At 34.2% G+C, this 20,059-nt stretch overlaps 1 protein-coding gene across 1 annotated transcript; it reads right to left on the bottom strand.

Annotated features, from left to right (window-relative positions):
* Positions 1-1,378: 1,378 nt before the first annotated feature.
* Positions 1,379-19,153, bottom strand: LOC127877171 (leucine-rich repeat-containing protein 51-like). Its single transcript, XM_052422834.1, has 5 exons — positions 19,004-19,153; positions 10,320-10,432; positions 6,695-6,918; positions 5,795-5,935; positions 1,379-4,049 (listed from the first exon to the last, which is right to left on the bottom strand). The coding sequence occupies exons 1-5, from the start codon at positions 19,015-19,017 to the stop codon at positions 3,897-3,899; spliced, it is 645 nt and encodes a 214-aa protein (XP_052278794.1). The 5' UTR covers positions 19,018-19,153; the 3' UTR covers positions 1,379-3,896.
* Between the last annotated feature and the right edge of the window lie 906 nt (positions 19,154-20,059).

The raw sequence follows: 20,059 nt of genomic DNA on the forward strand, positions 1-20,059 counted from the left end.
AGCAATGTGCATAATGTAAATTATTAATCTTATCTATAAAATTAAAAAAAGAAATCCGAAACTTGATTCCTCAATCAAGATGAATTCCCAAATGTTTGTTGAAGTTTATATCGATAGCTGGCATGGAACGAATTTCTTTTAAGCATGTTAAACAGTTTTTAAAGGGGCCGTCCAACAGATTTTGGCATGTATTGAAGCTTGTCATTATATGCTTTATTTTGATAAATTTAAACATTCGAACAAAAAATCTCCAGTAAAAAAAAACAAGAATAGAATTTAAAATGAGGAGCTGCGCCATGAGCGCATGATACGCCCGTCGTTCGCCAATGAAGTAGTAAGGTAATAAATAACCCTTTGAATTTTGACGAACAAAGTCCCATAACTCTGGAACAACAATTCAGAATTCCGTCAAAAACGAAAGGGGATCAGGGTTTATCAATATTAAGATTGTGTTGAAATTTGAAAAAAATCCATCGAAGGATATTTGAGCTACGGTAGGACATTCAATGAAATCACGAAATTTTGACGAACAAAGTCCCATAACTCTGGAACGACAATTCAGAATTCCGTCAAAAACGAAAGGGGATCAGGGTTTATCAATATTAAGATTGTGTTGAAATTTGAAAAAAATCCATCGAAGGATATTTGAGCTACAGTAGGACATTCAATGAAATCACGAAATTTTGACGAACAAAGTCCCATAACTCTGGAACGACAATTCAGAATTCCGTCAAAAACGAAAGGGGATCAGGGTTTATCAATATTAAGATTGTGTTAAAATTTGAAGAAAATCTGTCAAAGGATATTTGACGTAGCGTACGACATTAACAGACGGACGGACGGACGGACGGACAGACGGACGGATGGACGGACAGACGCGGGGTATACCATAATACGTCCCGTCATAGACGGGCGTATAAAAAGGAAAAAAAGTAACCCTCATCAGGGCTCGAACCACTGACCCCTGGATTCCCGGAGTCCTAGAGTAAAAAGCCTCCCGCCTAGAACACTCGACCATCCACGCTCATGTTAAGAGCAGATGTATTTTTTTGCTATAAAAGCAATCCTTGTAGTTTCCCAAAATATCGTTTCGCGTCTTCGCGTCGATACGACGCTTTATCTGTTGGACGGCCCCTTTAAAGAGCTCTGTTTTCAGTTGAAAGAAACATTTGCTTTTTGAGCTTTCATTTGTAGCAAAGATAATTTGGTTCTTCTAATGTTACTTTATAATGGGTTTCTCTGGATAATTTTATACAAAATATCTGATATTATTTTTACCCCTGAACATTTACTCTTCATCCCTTAAATTTAAATTCATTAACAATAAACTGGCAATAAGGCAATGGAACTATATTCGGATAAAACATGGTAAACGATATTATATTTCAATGATTTATTCTATGATAAAAAGGTAATCATAAACAACGGAATGTATACATATATTTCTAAAAGAACTTGAATTTTGATCCTGATTATTCACTGAAGAGTGCTCATGATCAAACACAAACTTATGCTGTACCTTCAATCTACAAGCAGTTTCAAAGGTGCAAACATGTTTATAACAATATTTAAAACACTTTTAGATCTTCTAACACATTGGAGTTCTTTATATTAGGAATACCTCATCGAAGTTTCATTATGTGAACTTACAAAAACTACAGGTATATGAAAGAGATTATTAAGCATAAAAAAATAATGCAGATGTGTTAAATAGAACTGCATTTAATCATGAATTTTAATGTTAAGAGTACAAGTACGAAAAACATAATCAACAAATATTTCGCTATAATTTTCTTGCCTTAACACAATAAAATAATGCAAAATAAAGCTTAGTTCACTGGAAAATGCTACAAAAAAGCAGTGTTCCACAGCTAACTAATTATTTATATGGAAAAATGACTTAACATTTGAGAAATTGTACTACACTAATAATAGATTTTAATGCCTTTATACTATTAATTGGGCTGTCTCCAAATGATATCTTTTAAAACAAGAGGGCCATCATTGCCCTTAATTGCTCACATGAGTTAACGAACACCAATTGTTGAAAACCTGACCTGGTGATCTAGTTTTTGACCTCCTTTGACCTAGATTTAGACACAGAATATATATATTCAAGATGCAAGTTCTGACCAAGTTTCATGATGACTGAGTCATAATGTGGCCTCTAGTTTTTTTAAGAGTGGATGAGGTGACTTAGATTCTTGTCGCACCTGACAGAGATTCTAATTTGGCCTTGATATGGTCAAAATAAACACTATGAACTACTTTCGTCTAGATTGAATCTTAAATGTTTTCTTAAATGAGGGGTAAGAATTTTTTTTATAAGTTTTTACCTTATGACTGATTTTATTTTGTTACTCACTTGACCCAAGATTGAGTCATACATGTGGCCACATGTTTGGTTACCAGTTTTTCATAAGATTTTACCTGGAGATCTAGTTTTTGAAGTACATGATTTAAGTTCAAAATTGGCTTAGATATTGACAAAATAAACATTATGATAAAATTGCAACAAGATTGAGTCATAATTATGGCCTCTAGAAAGGTAACAAGCTGTTTCTACGATTTGACCTCGTGACCTTGTTTTAAGTTGCAATTGACTCAGATTCCTCTCAGTCTAGATATTGCAGTGGTTAACATTCTGAACAAGTTTCATAAAGATTAGATGGCCTTTAGAGTGGTTAATAGCTAACTGTTGATGATGCAAACGGAACATCGCATAATGAAAACATAGGGTGATCACAATAGCTATCCTTCAGCACGTTATGTGCAGGTGAGCTAATAAAACACTTTAAAACATTGTACATTAAAATATCAATACTGAAACTGGAACCCAGATGTTTAACTAAAACTGTACATGTACACAAAAAAGTTCTGAAACCTGCCAATGCATATTTCTTATCACAGACATAATGAAATCCTAAACTACTAAAATGACAAAAAAACTGAAATAAAACTATTCATCACATTGAATTGTAGTTTATGACACTTGTTTATATCCATTTTTTGTAGTAAAACATAGGAACAAAAGAATGTACAACACAAAACTAAGTAACTGGTAAAAAAAACAATACAAAAAACAGTTACTATTCACAAACACAGATTCTTTGACAACACAGTATGAAAATCATCAAATCCCTTCAGACTACAAAATGTTCAATAACTTTTACAGTTTAAAAACCATTTGTTGTTAAAAAATAAAACAAATAAACCAACAATTAAATTTTTACAGTAAACTATTTGGACAGTCATCGGAATTTAAAACTTTTATTCAAATCATCATGAAGTACATAATCCCACACATTACCAGTTACAAAAACAAATACTCGTGTAAATGCTGCATTGCTTATCAACTTTTTAACTTTACCCCCCAAAAAAACAAAACGCACATGAATGCAAGAACCAGGACTGCTTGTTAGCTTGGTTCTAAACAAGTTGTCTTGTAACATTTTCTTGGACAAAAGTAATACTTATATAAATAAGTATTCAGGCTTCAACAGCTATTATCAATAACTGTTAACCAGAATAGTTTTGACAAAGATGAAAGTGATTTCAATATGCAAAATATTTTCAAATGCAAACAGCTGATGCGTCTCTGACAAAGGAGAAGACTCAGCATCTGCTTACATAACTGCTATCTAGCCTTGAAAATACAACTACTTAACCTGATTAGAATAATAACCATGTGAAAATATATACAGAAATACAACGTCTTTTTGTAAACTTTTAATATTCATGATCAACCAATGCCTACCAATATAATATATAAAAATAAATGATTAAAATGCAATTTAACAAGCTTTTTTCATTCATCAAAGTAAAAAAAGATTTAATACTTCAGATTATGAAACAGCTCTACACCAAGATGCAACCAGAGTTTACAGACAAGCTTATTATTCATCATCTTCAACTTTCTGCTTCTTTTTCTGCCCCCAACTGTTCATTTTTGTCCAAGTGCCCGTAGTCATACGGTCAGCCTTAGTGACACTGCTGAAATCCAGGACCATAACCTGCGGCAGCTTGGACAGTACAAACCAACGATAGCCCTGCAACATAAATATACAGGTATTTGTAGACAGTACAAACCAACGATAGCCCTGCAACATAAACATACAGGCATTTGTAGACAGTACAAACCAACGATAGCTCGCAACATAAATATACAGGCATTTGTAGACAGTTGAGCCTTAGTCAGCATATTTTCTTCCAATTTTGGAGAGTAAATTAAAAATATTCTTCTTTTCCCCCATGTAAGGTATTCTTTGTAAAAATTTCCCACTTTGCAGGGCCCTGGACCCATTAAATCAGCAGTGGGAATATGCCTTGACTAGTATTCCACAATGTTGGGTATTCTGTGTGAAAATTCCCCCTTGAAGGTACCTATATTCCCACAGGCTAATCAGGGACAACACTTTCTGCATAATCTGGATTTTGGTTTACAAAAGAGGCAAGTGTCATCCCTGAGAAGCATGTGGGAATCAGTCCAGGGCACGTCCAGTGGCCATTTTTACACAGCATACCTTACATCGTGGCATAGAAGAATATGTGTTACTTACTTCACATAATAAATGTTTATTATCTAAAATAGATTCTTTTATCCTAATTGAATAAAATAAAATAACCGCAAGAATTGATTTCATAGTATTTGATTACTTGTTTAACTAAATTGTACTTAACTAAAAAAAAATCATCAAAGAGGACTTTTTCTTAATTGATGGTGGAAAATATATACTTTTAGTGAGCGGAATGTTAATGAATAAGGGCCCCAAATTGGCCGAAATAATGCTTGCTTGTGCATGTAGTTAATGGGGCGATTTTAACAGTTGTAGCAATATAATAATAAAGCTGTAGAAGTAGCCACAACAGCAATAAGCTACTGAAGAAGTAAGTTTTGGCAAATTATGGTTTTTGCAGTAATAACCAACCGTTTTGAAGTTACAATGTATAGGAATTAAACCACGATAGTAATAGAGTGGTTTGATAGCAAGCATCAGAAAGACACACTGTTGCTTATTACCACAATAAGAAACATTCAGATGTAGATTATTTCAATTCTACCACAATTTTTTTAATTTTTCTGTATTCTTTTAGAACTACAAACACACCGGTGTTCCAGTGAGGTCAATATTACCAAACAATTTAAAATGACGTCGTCTTCATTCATAAACATTTGAGTGAAAACTCAATCTGATATCATATGTTCTGTTAAACACAGCAAACCTATTACTAGTACTCTAAAAAATGCAAAACTATTCAAAACTAAACAAACACAAACCTTTTTTGTGGACATAATTATAAAAATTGTAAAACTAAGTGGTTTAACTCTCCTGCAGAATACAGACATTATTTGTTTGTAAAATGTTTGCTAGAGTAGCGTAAAATAACAAGCATTTTACTGAAATTTTATTGGAAACTTTTTTCTTTTTTCGCAACATAATGCTATGTCCATGTTTTGTCACAGAATAACCACTGTTAGTTTGCTTTTTGTCTCAAGAAAACAAGTTATGGGTTGCAGTAAAATAGTGTTATGTTCCTTACTGGGTTCTAAAAATATTCTGAAATTATACATGTATTTGAAAGTGAAGGATTTAAAAAAAATGGTGGTATAAATTTCTTAATAACAGTTTATATTTGCTAAAAACCTATAACATACAGAAACACAGCAATTACATCAAGTTTGGTTTCTAAATCCATACCAAAATTGTTAACACCTATATGAAAATAGCTCACCAATGATCAATTTGGTTAAAATTAGCTAACACAAAACATATTTCTAATATTTTATGCTGACCTTCATGGTTTCCATGGGGTTGCCATGCAGTGTGAGCTTCCTCAGTGTGTGAATGGGCACTAGCTGCTCAATCTGGCCTGGGTCCGATATCTGGTTACCATGGAGATATAGGATCTGAAGGTGCTCAAACTCTGTGAACTCCTGAAAGCAGTAGTAAAATCAGCTGTATTTTTACATTTTCATAGTGACTGAAGGATATGCTGATAGAAAAGGCAAATGAGCACAGGTTGTTTGTAAAAAAAAGGGCTTAAATCTCCAAGGCACTGATGCTGATCTGAGGTGTCGTTCACAAGGTTTTTATCGTTTTACTAAATTAATATTTTATCCCTGATGAGATTTCTCGATCAATTTATTTTTAAGCTTCATTTTATTTATTTTGAATAATACATGTGTATAGATCACACAGCTTTTTATCATAACTAGAATAATTTTTGTTTTGATAAATTATCATCTCAGTCTATACAGTTATTCTTTTTAGGTATTACATTCATTTTTTTAAACATTTATTTTCATAGTATACATATATTACAGTAACATAAATGACAAAGCTATTTAATATGGATCTTTTACACCCAATATTGCTGCTTCTTCCTGTATTTGCACAATGATAATCTGGATTATTATCTACATGAATATGATGCTATATTTTTTATCTTTTTGTAAAAAGAAGGGATGAAGTTGACACTTGTTCGTAATTTCATTTCATCGTTCCTCATAAAGTTGTGACTCGCTTAACATAACAGCATCTGGTTTTGTACTGAAAATCTCTTAATGCTGTTTTCTAAAAGCTAAACAACATATATAAATTTACCTTCTCATTTATTTATAATATAAAATTTCCTTAATCTATGAAATTTTGATAAGTATAGAAAAAATTCACTTGGGTATAAAAACACCTACTGGACCAATCTTTGTGAGTTCATTGTGCGAAAGGTCAAGCCAAGCAATCTCCTGCCAGTTGGCAAACTTCACTTTGGCGAACTCTGTCAGGGACTGGAGGTTGGTGATGCTGTTGTTGTTGAATTTGAGGCAGCGTCCTGTATACTTGGCTCCTTCCTCTGGGGGCTTCTGCTTGCCCTTACCCCTGGGTGACAGATTGGGCCTTGGTTCCTCTTCTTCAGCATCTGACATTCATATACCAGAATTTAAACATGAGGCACTATTTTTTTTTTGTTGTCCATTTGGGTGAAAGATGGACCAAATTAATTATATAACATACAATTAATTTATTACCGGTATTATGTTATTCTTACTGAACTAAGAATAATATTTTTAGTATTATTGCAATAAATTTTGCCCTAGTGGTGAAAAAAGGTACCATGTAACATTGAAATAATAAGGCACATGGTACCTTTTTGCACCAATGGTGCTAATTATAAATTTGATAAAAATCATCAATGAAATATTATAGTATCTACAAATTTATTTTAAATATTGCAATAATCCCAGTCTGTATGATTGACAATTCCCAATCACTTCACTTGCCATGCCCTAATCTAGGCTAATGACTTTCACTATCAATTGCAATCATGAATGCCAGAATCTATGTCCTCTATCAATTGCAATCATGAATGCCAGAATCTCTGTCCTCTATCAATTGCAATTGTATAATATAATAATAATATATTGATAATATATTAAAACTAAATGCAGTGGAGTAATTCTTCATGTAACATCATGTAAATACACAGAGTTTATAGTATAGTGCAGAACGAAACAGAACCCCTTAAATAAGCGATAATTGCCAAAGACAAACCAATATCATATAATTGGCAGGTAATACGTGAATTTAAATACTTAATATTTTATTGTTTTAGCTATTGAATGTGACCCATCTGTTAGCAAAAACACAACAATATACTGCCTTGAATTAACGTCGATGCCCCTGACGGAAGCCTTGTCAGTATTGATTGATCGCCCATTTGTATGTTTCAGTCTGTTTGTCCACAACAAGGTAAATTTCGAGGTAAAAATGAGGTCAGTGGATATAAGTGTGCAGAGTTATGAATGGAATGATGTTAAGTGAATGGTTATCTTGGGTTCACCAAAACATTTGACCTGTGTTAGTCAAAAAGTATGGTCAATGTCAAGGGTGATGTGGGTGTGTTGGTGGTATGCTCAGGGTTTTCCACAGGCCATTTAACGGTCCCTCGCCGGGGCGCTTGAATTTCGAAATCAGAGTCCCCGGGGCGCTTGAAATTTTCCGATCAGTGTTTTTTTACAGTAAAAGAAAATGGAGAATGTCAAGAAAATCGAGGTTTCTTTATCAGTGTATCAATATTCCCTGTTTTAAAAGAGCACTTGGTACCTACTTTCACAAGTAATAGCCATAAACACCACATGGGGTCAAAGATAATCAACTGATAGGAGATAGCATGACGCGCGTATCGATTATTCTAGCCATATTACACAGTCATTTATGCTGGCACGGATGTATCACAGGAAACTCTCAGGTAACTTTCCAGTCGTCAAACTGTGATGTTCATCGTCCAATCGGTTACGCGAATGCTTATGAGGGCGGGGTTAACTATCGACAATTATTTTTGATTGACGTCATGCACGAAGTAAGAGTTTATCGCAGCTTGATTAGCAAGGAGTTGTACCATTCACATAATATAAAACTGGTAACTAGAACAGTACATTTAAGACGGTTTCGGGCATCATCATCACACCTTTTTACTGTAAACAAGTGTTAGTCATGACACATAATTAATAAGAGAAATTAATTGCAAGTGGTAAGCAATTACTAACTTGTAGCGAGTAAGTTTTGCAAATAACTCCCGGTAACAATTATGCGATAACAATTAAATTCCAGTACATGTTTATTTCATCATTTCCATTTATAGAACTGATTAACCTCGTTTTTCTGACATTTATTAGACACGTAATGCGCTTTAACAAATAATTGTTGAATTAATTACGCACAACTGTAAATGTTTTGTTCGATTTTCAAATGAGCATTTAATATCAATTTGTAATCCGAAACACGCTTTTTTTAATTCTTGAGCACTTTTATCGAAAATATTAACCAGAATTTGCTTAAAACTCGAATATACGGTATTATCGGGTAATGAGTAGCGACTGGAAAAGTAGTAAGTATGCAGTAATAGATAGAAGGTATGGTTGATACGGATATATTAAGGAATTGATCGAGACGGGATTATGCGTATCTATGCGGGAAAGGGTAAAATATAAATAAAGGGTAAAATATAAATTGTCAATGAAAATTTATTTGATACATTAGAAAAACGGCAAGGTTTCTGTTAAAGAATTAATTGAGGGCTTTTATCGTCAGTTTTTACCAGAAAGTGATTTATAAAATCGGAATAAACGGGATTATTATCGGGTAATAAATAGAAACTTGAAAAGTAGCAAGTATACAGTAATAGAGTCAGATTGAAACGGATGTATTGGGGACTTGTTCGAGTCGGGATTTTACTATCTATGCGGAAAAGTTTTAAAACAATTAAACAATATATTATATATTTTTTAAATGACTGGGGGATTTTCTTGAAGAGTCATAGCGCACCAAATGATTCTTTTGACGCTGTTTTTATTTGAGTTATAATGCACCACAGAACGTCAATTGACACGTTAAATTAGAAAAAAAAATCAACCACCCCTATCAACCCCGGGGCGCCTGACAAAAAAACCCGTGGAAAGCACTGATGCTTTCTCATACCTATCAATGGATACAGCAGATTTTACCAGTGAATTTTTGTTGTTGTTTTTTTTAATACAAAATCAGGTGTATTCAGATATTTTTCATGTGTATTGTACACAAGTATATAGCTTACCTGAACCTCTGCACGCACTAGCAAAGCTTTGTAGCAAGAAGTGTTGATTTTAGACTAAACTTGTCATTTTTGATTGACCAAGGATAGGACCTTCAGAGTGAATTAGTCTAAGTCAAAAAGTAAGGCAAAAATAGAAAAAAGTGTATCGCACTTTTCAGCATAAACACAAATGTTTGTCTACAAAAAAATTGTACGCTGGTTTCACAACATCGAAATTATGTCAATCAGTTTTAAAGGCTTTGGTTTTTGGCCCTCTTAGGCTATTGGTCCTTGACCAGCATAATAATAAGCATCAATTAGTTACATATATTCTTTCAAAGAAGATACTGGCAGGGTTTTTTATCTGATTTTGGGGAATGGGCCTGGCCTTTTTTGAGGGGAAAAAAAATCGTGCAAAATGCCAGATTTTGGGAAAAAAAATCATGCGTAACGCCGGATTTTGGGGAAAATAAGGAAAGTCCTAAATAATCAATTCAACATATTTTGCTGTTTTTAAAACAAATTCAAGGCAACAGATAATTTAATTATGCAATATGTTATATTTTCTACACTGGACCAGGTTAACTTATGTATTTAAAGTAAAAAAAAAAAAAAATGAAGTCTGGGGGAAAATTTACCTGCTGAGGGGATAACAAATCCAAGGGGAAAGGGCTGATTTTCGGCAGGTCCCAAAGAAGGAAAAAAAGCCCTGACTGGTAACTGTGAGCTTAAATACTACTTAAACTTGCCTTTTATATTTTCAAAACGGCAAAATGAGTAATCCATTGGCGGAATTATTTCGTTAAATGTATCTATGGCAGGACGAGTTTCACTTTTGCGCTTTGGCTGGAAAGGTACCACACTGAAAGTAGAATAAACATGTATAACATGAAATTTACATATCATAATAATCATTGCTTACAACATAAAACTCACATATCCGTTACATGTCATTTTCGTCTGAAATCAATTTTTGCCAAGGGAAAAGCAAATGTAGGTGGGCAACAAAGGATATAATTAACACCGGAACATGTTCAACAGTGTTTATCAGCCCTGGAAGCAGCAAAAGCACAGGACAGACAGTAGTATCATAGTTGGCAATTACGTCCCCCTTTGAGTTACCCCCCCCCCCCCCCCCCCCAGCCCATGACAGACACCTCATGACTCTTATGTCAATAAGATAATTTGTTTGTGTTCAAATAAAATATGCTTGAACAACTTGTCTTTGACGATTCTGTTCATATTGATTTATATATATCTCTTTCAGTGCTTGAACTGAATTTTGAAGGCCTTTGTAAACAGTTTGGATCCAGATGAGACGCCACAGAATGTGGCGTCTTATCAGGATCCGAACTGTTTGCTATTCTGAAAGTATTCTTAAATTTGAAAAAAAAATCAATAAAATGCTAATTTTAAAATTTCAGCAGACGACATTTTAGCAGACTACAAATTTCCCAGCATGCAAAGGGATATACATATGTTTTTGAAGACATGACCTGCGATCAGTGTAGCCTACAGCTAGAGATACGTTCAGGAATATATGAGATAAATGTACCAACATGCCAGACAATCGGTTGATTTACATTATTTAGCAAACAAGAGCAGATACTTATCAATTTAGAGAAAGTTCTTTTTCTATGAACAGTTCATTGATGTAAAATTATTGTTTATAAGTAATATTGCATGAAATATAATTTATGGACGTGTATATAAATTGCAATAAAATTTCCAGGCGATATAAACCTTTGATTTATTTGTTCATACCGTATTCAAAACTACAATCCAATCAGTCAACAAATAATAGATATTATGACAAATGTAAGAATTCAGTGAGAAATGATCGTGTGTTTGAGAATAGTCCATGACATCACAATTAAAAAAATATACTATTACAACTACCGAAACATGTGTGAAAATTTGGATTAGCAGTCAGTTGTTTGTAATTTTTCAGTGTATGTTTTGTATTTTGACTATTATTGGGTATAATTTACATTCTCTGTGCTAAATATGCAAGAGTCATTGAGAAAGAAACATTATTTTTGACATTTTTGATAAGTTAATGCATTCAGTATATTTCAATCCCAGATGAGTTACTACTAAATAAACTATTGAATTCTGTTTAATGTGTTGTTTGTTATGAAATACTTATAAAGGTGTCCCATAAGATTAAGGTCACATTCCGCTTACTCATTTTGTATCCTTCAGTGGTAAAAAGTAATGCCATTTCTGAAGAGTTACATTTCTCTTATTCTTTAAACACTATTTGGCGATCACACCCATGCCTTGTGTGGTTATTTCCTGTATCCTAAGAGTGTCAGCAACATTTTGGCGCATTGTATTAATGGAGCCTAGATTGACATACTTGTCAGAAATGTTCAGGTCCAAATCGGGACATTCCATTAAAAATGTAGGGACATTTAACCAAAAAGCGGGACACCTAAAACGATCAATCATGCCACCTTTACTGTAGTCAGTTATCAGTATATAACTTACAAAACCTCATAATTTCTGGCAAATATTGACGATAAATGTGTTTAAGAATTTCATTAAGATGTTAACGAACGACCCAGTGATCAGGGAAAAAATGTAAAGCGCCTTTAAACGGATGAACACATAATGTGCAATGTAGGACATGCCTCTATATGACTTCTATTTGGGACAGAGGCAAGCGTAAACGTTCAACGCGATGTGCACACATCGAGCACTGTTTTTAATCAACCAATCTTCAATTAGCTCTAAATTTAGATTGATGCAATAGGTACTAATTATTTTCTGAAAATCAGTCAAAAACAAAAGTAAATTTATATAAAACATCAATGTGTATCAGTCAGCGCTCAATTTGTTTGATATACAAAACTGGTGTTTTGACAGGTTATTGGCCTCAGGTGGTTTAATACACAGAATACCCCGTAATAGAATCTCTGGATTTGGGCCATGAAATACAAAAGCAGTCTGCTTTTACTTCACTACCATGCATTTATCGCTAGCAATTAACGAGCCCTATCATTCAAACACCAAGGTGTGAATGCATGAAAAAATCAATAATTTGCCAATACAGCACTGATGTGTCAAAAACAACGCTGGATCACTCGACTAGTAGATATGATTTGATAATTAGGGGGCAATAAAGGGATTAGCAATTGTAATTTCAGCCAGACGGAGCTTGAATAGCGAATTTTATTGTGACCTTATAGAACATAATATTATGTCGTTTTCTACGAATGTCAGGACAAATTGTGTCACAGCAGGACACCGGGACAAACACCCCAAAAAAAGGACTGTTCTGCAAAGATCGGGACGTCTGGCATGTATGAAGATTTAAAGATGAATGTTACGGGTGCCGTTACTAAAGTGCTGTGCTTTTGTCAAAATCTAACTCCAGAAAAAAACATGTTTTCAAGGGTGCTTGCATTTGGGCGGAAGAGATTTTCTTAAGAGTTGCATGACATTTATCGCAATTACCATTTCAAGTTGTTGGATCGACCTGAAATTCTTTGGTTTAGAAGCCATTTAGCATTAGCAACCATGCCTTTTGTAGTTATTTCCTGTATCACGTGCGTCTGCAACATATTGATGCATTTCATTTGGAACTTAATTGAAAGATGGACGTATGGGATCCATTTGTGAAGCTTTTGTAAAAATCTTACAACCAAGACCTGTTCTCCCAGTTTGCTTGCATTAGGGCCAATCGGATGTTGCATAACATATTTATTTTCCAGCAATTTTCGCTAGAAGCAGGGCTTACTCTGCCATTTGCCAAATTAGCCAATGGCTACAAATTGACCAATTTGGCTAAAGAAAATTCTAATTGGCTACAATTTTTTCTTCATTAAAACTAATGAAGTATCCAAAAATAGAAGAATTTTGCCATAGAAACAGTTTAGGGACTTTGCCGGAGCCTTAGATGCACCCCAAGAAGCACAGTAATTTTCCTCGTGATCTAGTTAATTTTCACCTATATGTTTATTGCCATTTCGTGGTCAGGTTCTCCAATTAACCAATTATCTCTGTCAGCTTCCAGTGTTTTTTTTTCACAAATAGGGGAATGGTGGCGGGGCCCGTCCAAAGGGGAAAAATGCGTTGTTTTTTAGGAAAAGGGGAAAATTAAAAATTCACTCTTTTATATTTTCTGAAAATTTATTATATGAATACACATGTATGTATGAATTTAATATTCACAGCTGAATTTCTCTGTCCTTTTTCTAAAATATATACCAATGATTTTTTTCAACATAAGTTTCAGACAGTTAAGCCTTCATGCACAGTCTAAGTTTTCCTAGCCATTTTGAGTCTAATTGGGACTTTCTAATCGATAAAAAGGCAAATGTTAGCAGTTTTTTATCAATAAAATGGACCAAATTAAAATATTTTTATCATCAAATATTGACACAATATTTTCCTGGCCATTTTGGGAAAAGCATGAAATTCATATGAAAAGTACACTGAATTGGGAAATACTAATTTAATGTAACTCTTTATAATAATTCAAAATCATATAATATTATTAATTTGTTATATACTTTGTTATTTGTTATGAAATTAATATTTATCATAAGAGAGTTCTTTCTAAAAAAAAAGATTTTTTTTTTTTATTCTGGAGGGAATTTTTTTCTACAAAATCGAGGAAAAATATATACTCTTTTTTGAGGGGAATGGGGCCGAATATCGGCCCCGAAATTGCCATAAAAAAATCACTGGCTTCACAGCAGGTCAGTGGCTTATCAGTTCTAAAACTCAGAACTAAAGTGTGTTATCAGATAGTATGAAGAGAAGGAGATTTATTGCTCTGTTAATGTACCATGTGATGAAAGGGACCCCAGTGGTCAGCTCTGGCTAATATCCCTAATTAGCACCCTTGAAGGTGTGAAAGTAGAAAGTACTCTACATCTACATCTACATGGTATCATCAAACTGTCATGGATTGACATTTCTTTGACGGTGCGACGGTACTCATGTCCAAGGGTAAAGTCTCTAGACTGGAAAGGCGAATTTGGCTAAAGAAAATCCAAATTTTTGAGCCAGGAGAAGCCCTGTAGAAGACATATTAATCTTTATATTAAAGTGACCTTTTCACGGTTTGGTAAATTGACAAAATTGAAAAAAGTTGTTTCAGAATCGCAAATTTTCGGTTTAATTATGATATTTGTGAGGAAACTGTATTACTGAACATTTGCCATGGTCTAATATAGCCATTATATGCATCTTTAGACGATTTAAAAACCTAAAAATTATAATGTTGCAACGCGAAACGATTGAACAATTTGGAGAGTTCTGTTGTTGTTGTTTAAATTTGTGAAACTACGAAGATTGCTTATATAACATATAAAATACACATCTTATGCATGCTTGGCAGGATATCTAAATTGGCTAATGCGTTTTTACTTCAGGATTCCGGGGGTCACTGGTTTGAGCCCTGCTGCGGGCTACTTTTTTTTTCGTTTTTTAAATTAGATTTTTGATTTTTTACTGGAGCTTTTAAAATTTTATGTTTACATTTGTTAATATAAAGCATTTAATGACAAACTTCAAAACATGCCAAAATCTGTGAAAAGGCACCTTAAATAGGAGCATTGCACGATCGGATGTAAAAGAAAATGCAGGGAACATGCCTTAAAAGTTTACTGTTTCGTGAATTCGACACCATGGGATTTCAGACCTGTTTACCCTACCGATTGCTTCTCAGTAGTTTGGAGGGCATCTCTCAGTAGTTTTTGGCTGTTGTCAGTAGTTTTAACTTGTTCAATCATTTAGAGCATTAAAACAGCATGACTGGGTCATATATCAATTAAACGGTACATAAAGCATTAGATGGATTTACTTTCTATTAATTCAATCTGTTTATCATGTTATACTGCTATTATTTAGTGGATGTGCACACTGCCCTTCCAGTCTGCGAAATAAGCGCACGCCCGTTGGCCTGGGCGTGTAAATTATAGCTCGGGCCTATTAAAATTGCCATATTGTACGCCTGTCGGGCCAGTAGAAATTCCGTGTATCAATATTGTTTCATTTTTAAGTGTGATAAAAGTCATTATTTTGTGAGTACTTCGCGAAGATTTCCGACAGAACTTCGTTCAACTTCGCCTAAAATACGAGATTTAAACGCGTTCCGATTGGTCCATACATTCAACGGTCATTTTCGAGTCGTAACACAGGCCACGTGGTGAACAATTTAGACTGGTTATTTACTATTGGCACACGTCATGCTGATGTGTTTTCTGCTGAAGTAAACTTATCGACGTACGCGGCTTGCATTTCCGGAATAAACATCGTTTTACTTTGTAACCTTGTTTGTGTGTTTATTTCCAAAGTTGTAAGTCCCTACGCGCATAAGGCTGCATAATGCTTAAATACGTAGCTGGAGCGAAGCCTGGCAAGAAACTGCCCACTTCTGATCGTAAGTCAACAAATGACTATGAAAAATCACGGAAACGTGAATTTCAAGAAAAGTGGTAAAAAATCAGTGATGAAGGAGAAGCTACTTCTGTAAGACAGAGTTTAATAAGCTACGTTTAAAAACACAGCATAAGAAAAAAGTCAACATGTATGATAAAAGTATGCCATCTATGCATTCACTTGTCAAGTAAACTTCTGGAAAATAACTATCAGGTTACTTGTTTTACAGGATATGGTTTCTGACTAAGAGGATCTCCAGGATTGCAGTGATGATTAGATGAATGAAGAAGTTGTTTATCACATGTTAAATACTCATAATTAATAAAGGACATAATAACATTGACTTGTTATATTGTGTTGCAATTGTTTTTGCAATAGGCTTTACAGTTAACATACCCTGGATACAATTTTACTTTTAATAGATTAACTGCTATTTAAAGATGAAACCCTTTAGCAGGGTGTATATTTTAACAAATTTACTTTGGGCTAGTAATTTTGCTGCTGGGCTACTTGTCTTTACCATTCCAGTAGCCCGAATGGCTAGTGGATAAAATGAACTATCGTGAAGACTGCCTTCTTAACAACACTATAAAAAAAGGTTTCACATTGTGCTCACTGCACTTGTAACACAACAAATTACACATCTTTAAAAAATAACTAACTTTTACATACATGATACAATGTTACACTCAACTTTAAAATGAACAAAAACCTGAATACAAATAAAGGAACCTGGGGTCTGATAAACCCATTACTAATTTCTCAGGGAATGGGTTAATTAGCACAAATAACTGTTCAGACTCAGTGATAGTAATAATCGTTTATAATTGTTTAAGAACTGTCTCAAATGATGAGTTGATGAGATAAAATTGACAATTCCTTTAACATGTATCAGCTTTCTCTGATTGGAAACAAGTTCAAACCATTAACACTACATATATTATGACCAGGGATCATATTTTCCAGCAACATCAATCGGTCCGGATATAAATTGGGAAAAAGTATCCGAAAAATTTATGTCCGAAATCATGACAAATTACGTTAAAATATATACCATTGATTTTGCCATTCATGAAGGTGTTATAATAAATGTACAAGTAAAATTCCCTAAGGCATTTTTTTAAATGGAACGAGTTTTCTCAACTGGTTTTATCATTTGCTATTTCATTGTTGTTTCGTGTGCTGTTTTAAATCAGACTTTTTCATCGATGTCAATATTTAATCTGTGTTAGTCTATACCGATGTTTTAAATTGTTGTCGACTCCATAATAGTTTGCAAACATGGACTGAACCAAACAAATGTCTGTACGTAGGTTAGCTACTGACAATAACACACCAAATAATTAAGAAAGTATTCGTTTGTTGTCAACTAACCCACGGCTGATAGTTTAGATGCGTAGGGATTTAATCGCGAGAGCGAAACATTTGAAACCACGCATCTAATTTTCTGGTCGTGAATTATTCAACAACAAAGTATAAAGTACACATATTATTATCGATTCTAACAAGGTTTTACTAAAGATTAATACAATGCATAATATTTTTCTTGTGAACTATTTTATGTGAAGTTCCGCCCATAAAAATAACTTTCGGCTGTTCTGTGGATCTGATCCGCGACTTTCATTCATAATTATATTACCGGATTATTACGCTGGTGGAACATGTATCGGCATGTTTTGTTTAGTTACAGCGCTAATTTTTCAGACGCGTCTTTTTGGATGCGTTTTTAATCCGCTGTTCACAAGTTTTTGATTCTTGGTCTCACGTGCAATAAACCGGCCTTGACCGGTTTAGAGACTGCAGTGAATGGTTTATCACACATAATCGAGATAAGAATGTCACAAGGGTGTAAGAATGTCATAAGGGTATGTTAGCATGTACACAGTGTAATCGATTTCATGACATGGGAATTTAAGTAAACAGAATCGGACCGACTGTTTGTGATTTTCAATCGGTCTTTCATGACCCCAATCGGTCTAGGACCAACAAAACCGAAAAAAATATGATCCCTGATTATGACACCATTTTTTGAAAGCCATTAAGATACTAAATTAATTGGTACCAAAAAAGACTGGGTACGACATGCACATAGACGATAGAGATTGAAGCTGTAGTTTGTTTCATATAGCTTATTGCCAATTGTAAAAAGAGCTGTACCTCATAAATAAACTTTATGCATTTTTTTTTTATGATAACCTACTATGAGCGATTTCCAAATCGGGAAACATAACTTTCAGCGTTTTATTCAAGGTCTTCTCCGTTGATAGAGACAAGTTGTTCTCTGAAATTAACTCGCACATAATAACCTCCGCATTGGTGGTTTTCAAGTCCTTCTCCAAGCTAGATCATTGCATCATAGTGGAAATGTCTTTATTTGAAGATTTGATCTTCCAATTAATGTAGCTCTGCGAGTCAATGTGTCGCTTGCTGTCATTTTTCCTCCATGGGCGCACAAAAAAATCAACGTTACATGTTGAACAGTGAACGTTTTTCCTTTTTAGGACGGACCGAGGCATGGCCAGTATTCTCTATAGTTTTCTTTGTACTTTCGAGAGTTTGTTTAAGCAACTCTTTGGAGTGTCAATATCGGCGTCTGATTCTGTACCACGCCGTTTGGAAGAACTCTCCATGTTTAAAATGCCAACATCCGGGTCACTGATATTATGCATTGTACCCGGGAGGCTTGAATTTTAACATTTCTTACTACGCAAGTGCCAAAATGATTATGATTGATTAATTACCGACGATGACCGAAAATAAGCGAAAGTACGATTAAAAACCGAAATTGGACCATTTTGAGCGACGGATCCGTAGTTTTTCAGTACAAATCCGTAGTGCGAAGTTTAGCCAAAGAATCCGCAGTAACTACGGCGAATCCGTAGAAGTAAACAGGTCTGGGATTTTGATACACCGGTAATGTTAATTAACCATAACTGGTTCGTCCGCCATAAATTTTGTCGCGAAATATTATGGCAATTTTGTGATTCTAAAAATTGAATGCCAACATACACACCCAACGCAATTTAAATGATTTTACCTTGTTCCGGACATGTTTGTCTACTTCAGATTATTATTAAGCTAACTAAAACCAGATCTAAAGATGTAAAAAATTAAGATAAACAAAACATAAACAGTGTTTAAAACTCAATGCGCCATTTTGTAACTACGGGAACGGACTAATATGGGCGAAAGACAAACCGACCCAAAGCTAAACTGGCCACAACTAATTATTTGTTCAAGTTGGACAATGTACCTCCGATATATAGAGTGGGTATATGGGATTACGAATATTTGATCTGGTGACACAAAATTTTGACCAGATTCAAACTTGGCATAAACATATCAAGATAAACATTCTGATCAAGTTTCATAAAGAGTAAGTCAAAATGGTGGTTCTAGAGTGGTAACATGTTTTTTTTAATATTTAAAATTTGAACTAACTTGGTAGAGGACCTCTAGATGATGCTCCATACCAAATAGGAAAGCTGTAGGTTTTCAATTTCAAGATTAAAAGTTTTTCCTTTAAGTTTATGTTAAAAAAGGCCACCCCTGGGGCTAGGCCACATTTGAGCCCAATGGTCCGATTTGAAAAAAAAACTATGTATAGACCCTCTAGATAACTCTTTTTAACAAAAATAAAAGTCTTGCACGTTTCAGCTTCAGGTAAGATTGTTTTTAACGATTCCATATACAACACTTTGTAAAGCTAGTATCCTGTGGTTTGGCCAATTTTTAACACAGGGACACGATTTGAAGAAACTACCATGGTAAAGACAGCAATACAATTAATGTTACATAAACAATACCAAACCTAATGGCATTGTAGTTTTAAGAGACATTTAGAGTTTCCACTTAAAGCAAACAAAATATTCCAAAGTTTGGACCTTATATTTAAGTCATGGCCCTTGTTTAGAGATTCTTAAAGTTATTTACCATTTGCGTCTTTATAAATCATATGGGACTCCTAGGCATGAACAGTTTTGACCAAAGGGGCATGATTTTAACAAGCTTATTAGTGAACAACTATGAAAAGTTACACACTAATTATAAAACCCTTTACCATTGCAGTTTCAGAGATTTTTTAAAAATGTAA

Source organism: Dreissena polymorpha, chromosome 4 (assembly GCF_020536995.1).
Source record: "Dreissena polymorpha isolate Duluth1 chromosome 4, UMN_Dpol_1.0, whole genome shotgun sequence".
NCBI classification, from domain to species: domain Eukaryota; kingdom Metazoa; phylum Mollusca; class Bivalvia; order Myida; family Dreissenidae; genus Dreissena; species Dreissena polymorpha.

Coding starts and splice junctions, on each gene's coding strand:
- LOC127877171 (XM_052422834.1), bottom strand. Junction 5,936..6,694: donor AACTCACAAAGATTGGTCCA/GTAGGTGTTTTT, acceptor TACTGCTTTCAG/GAGTTCACAGAGTTTGAGCA. Junction 4,050..5,794: donor ACCCCATGGAAACCATGAAG/GTCAGCATAAAA, acceptor TTTATGTTGCAG/GGCTATCGTTGGTTTGTACT.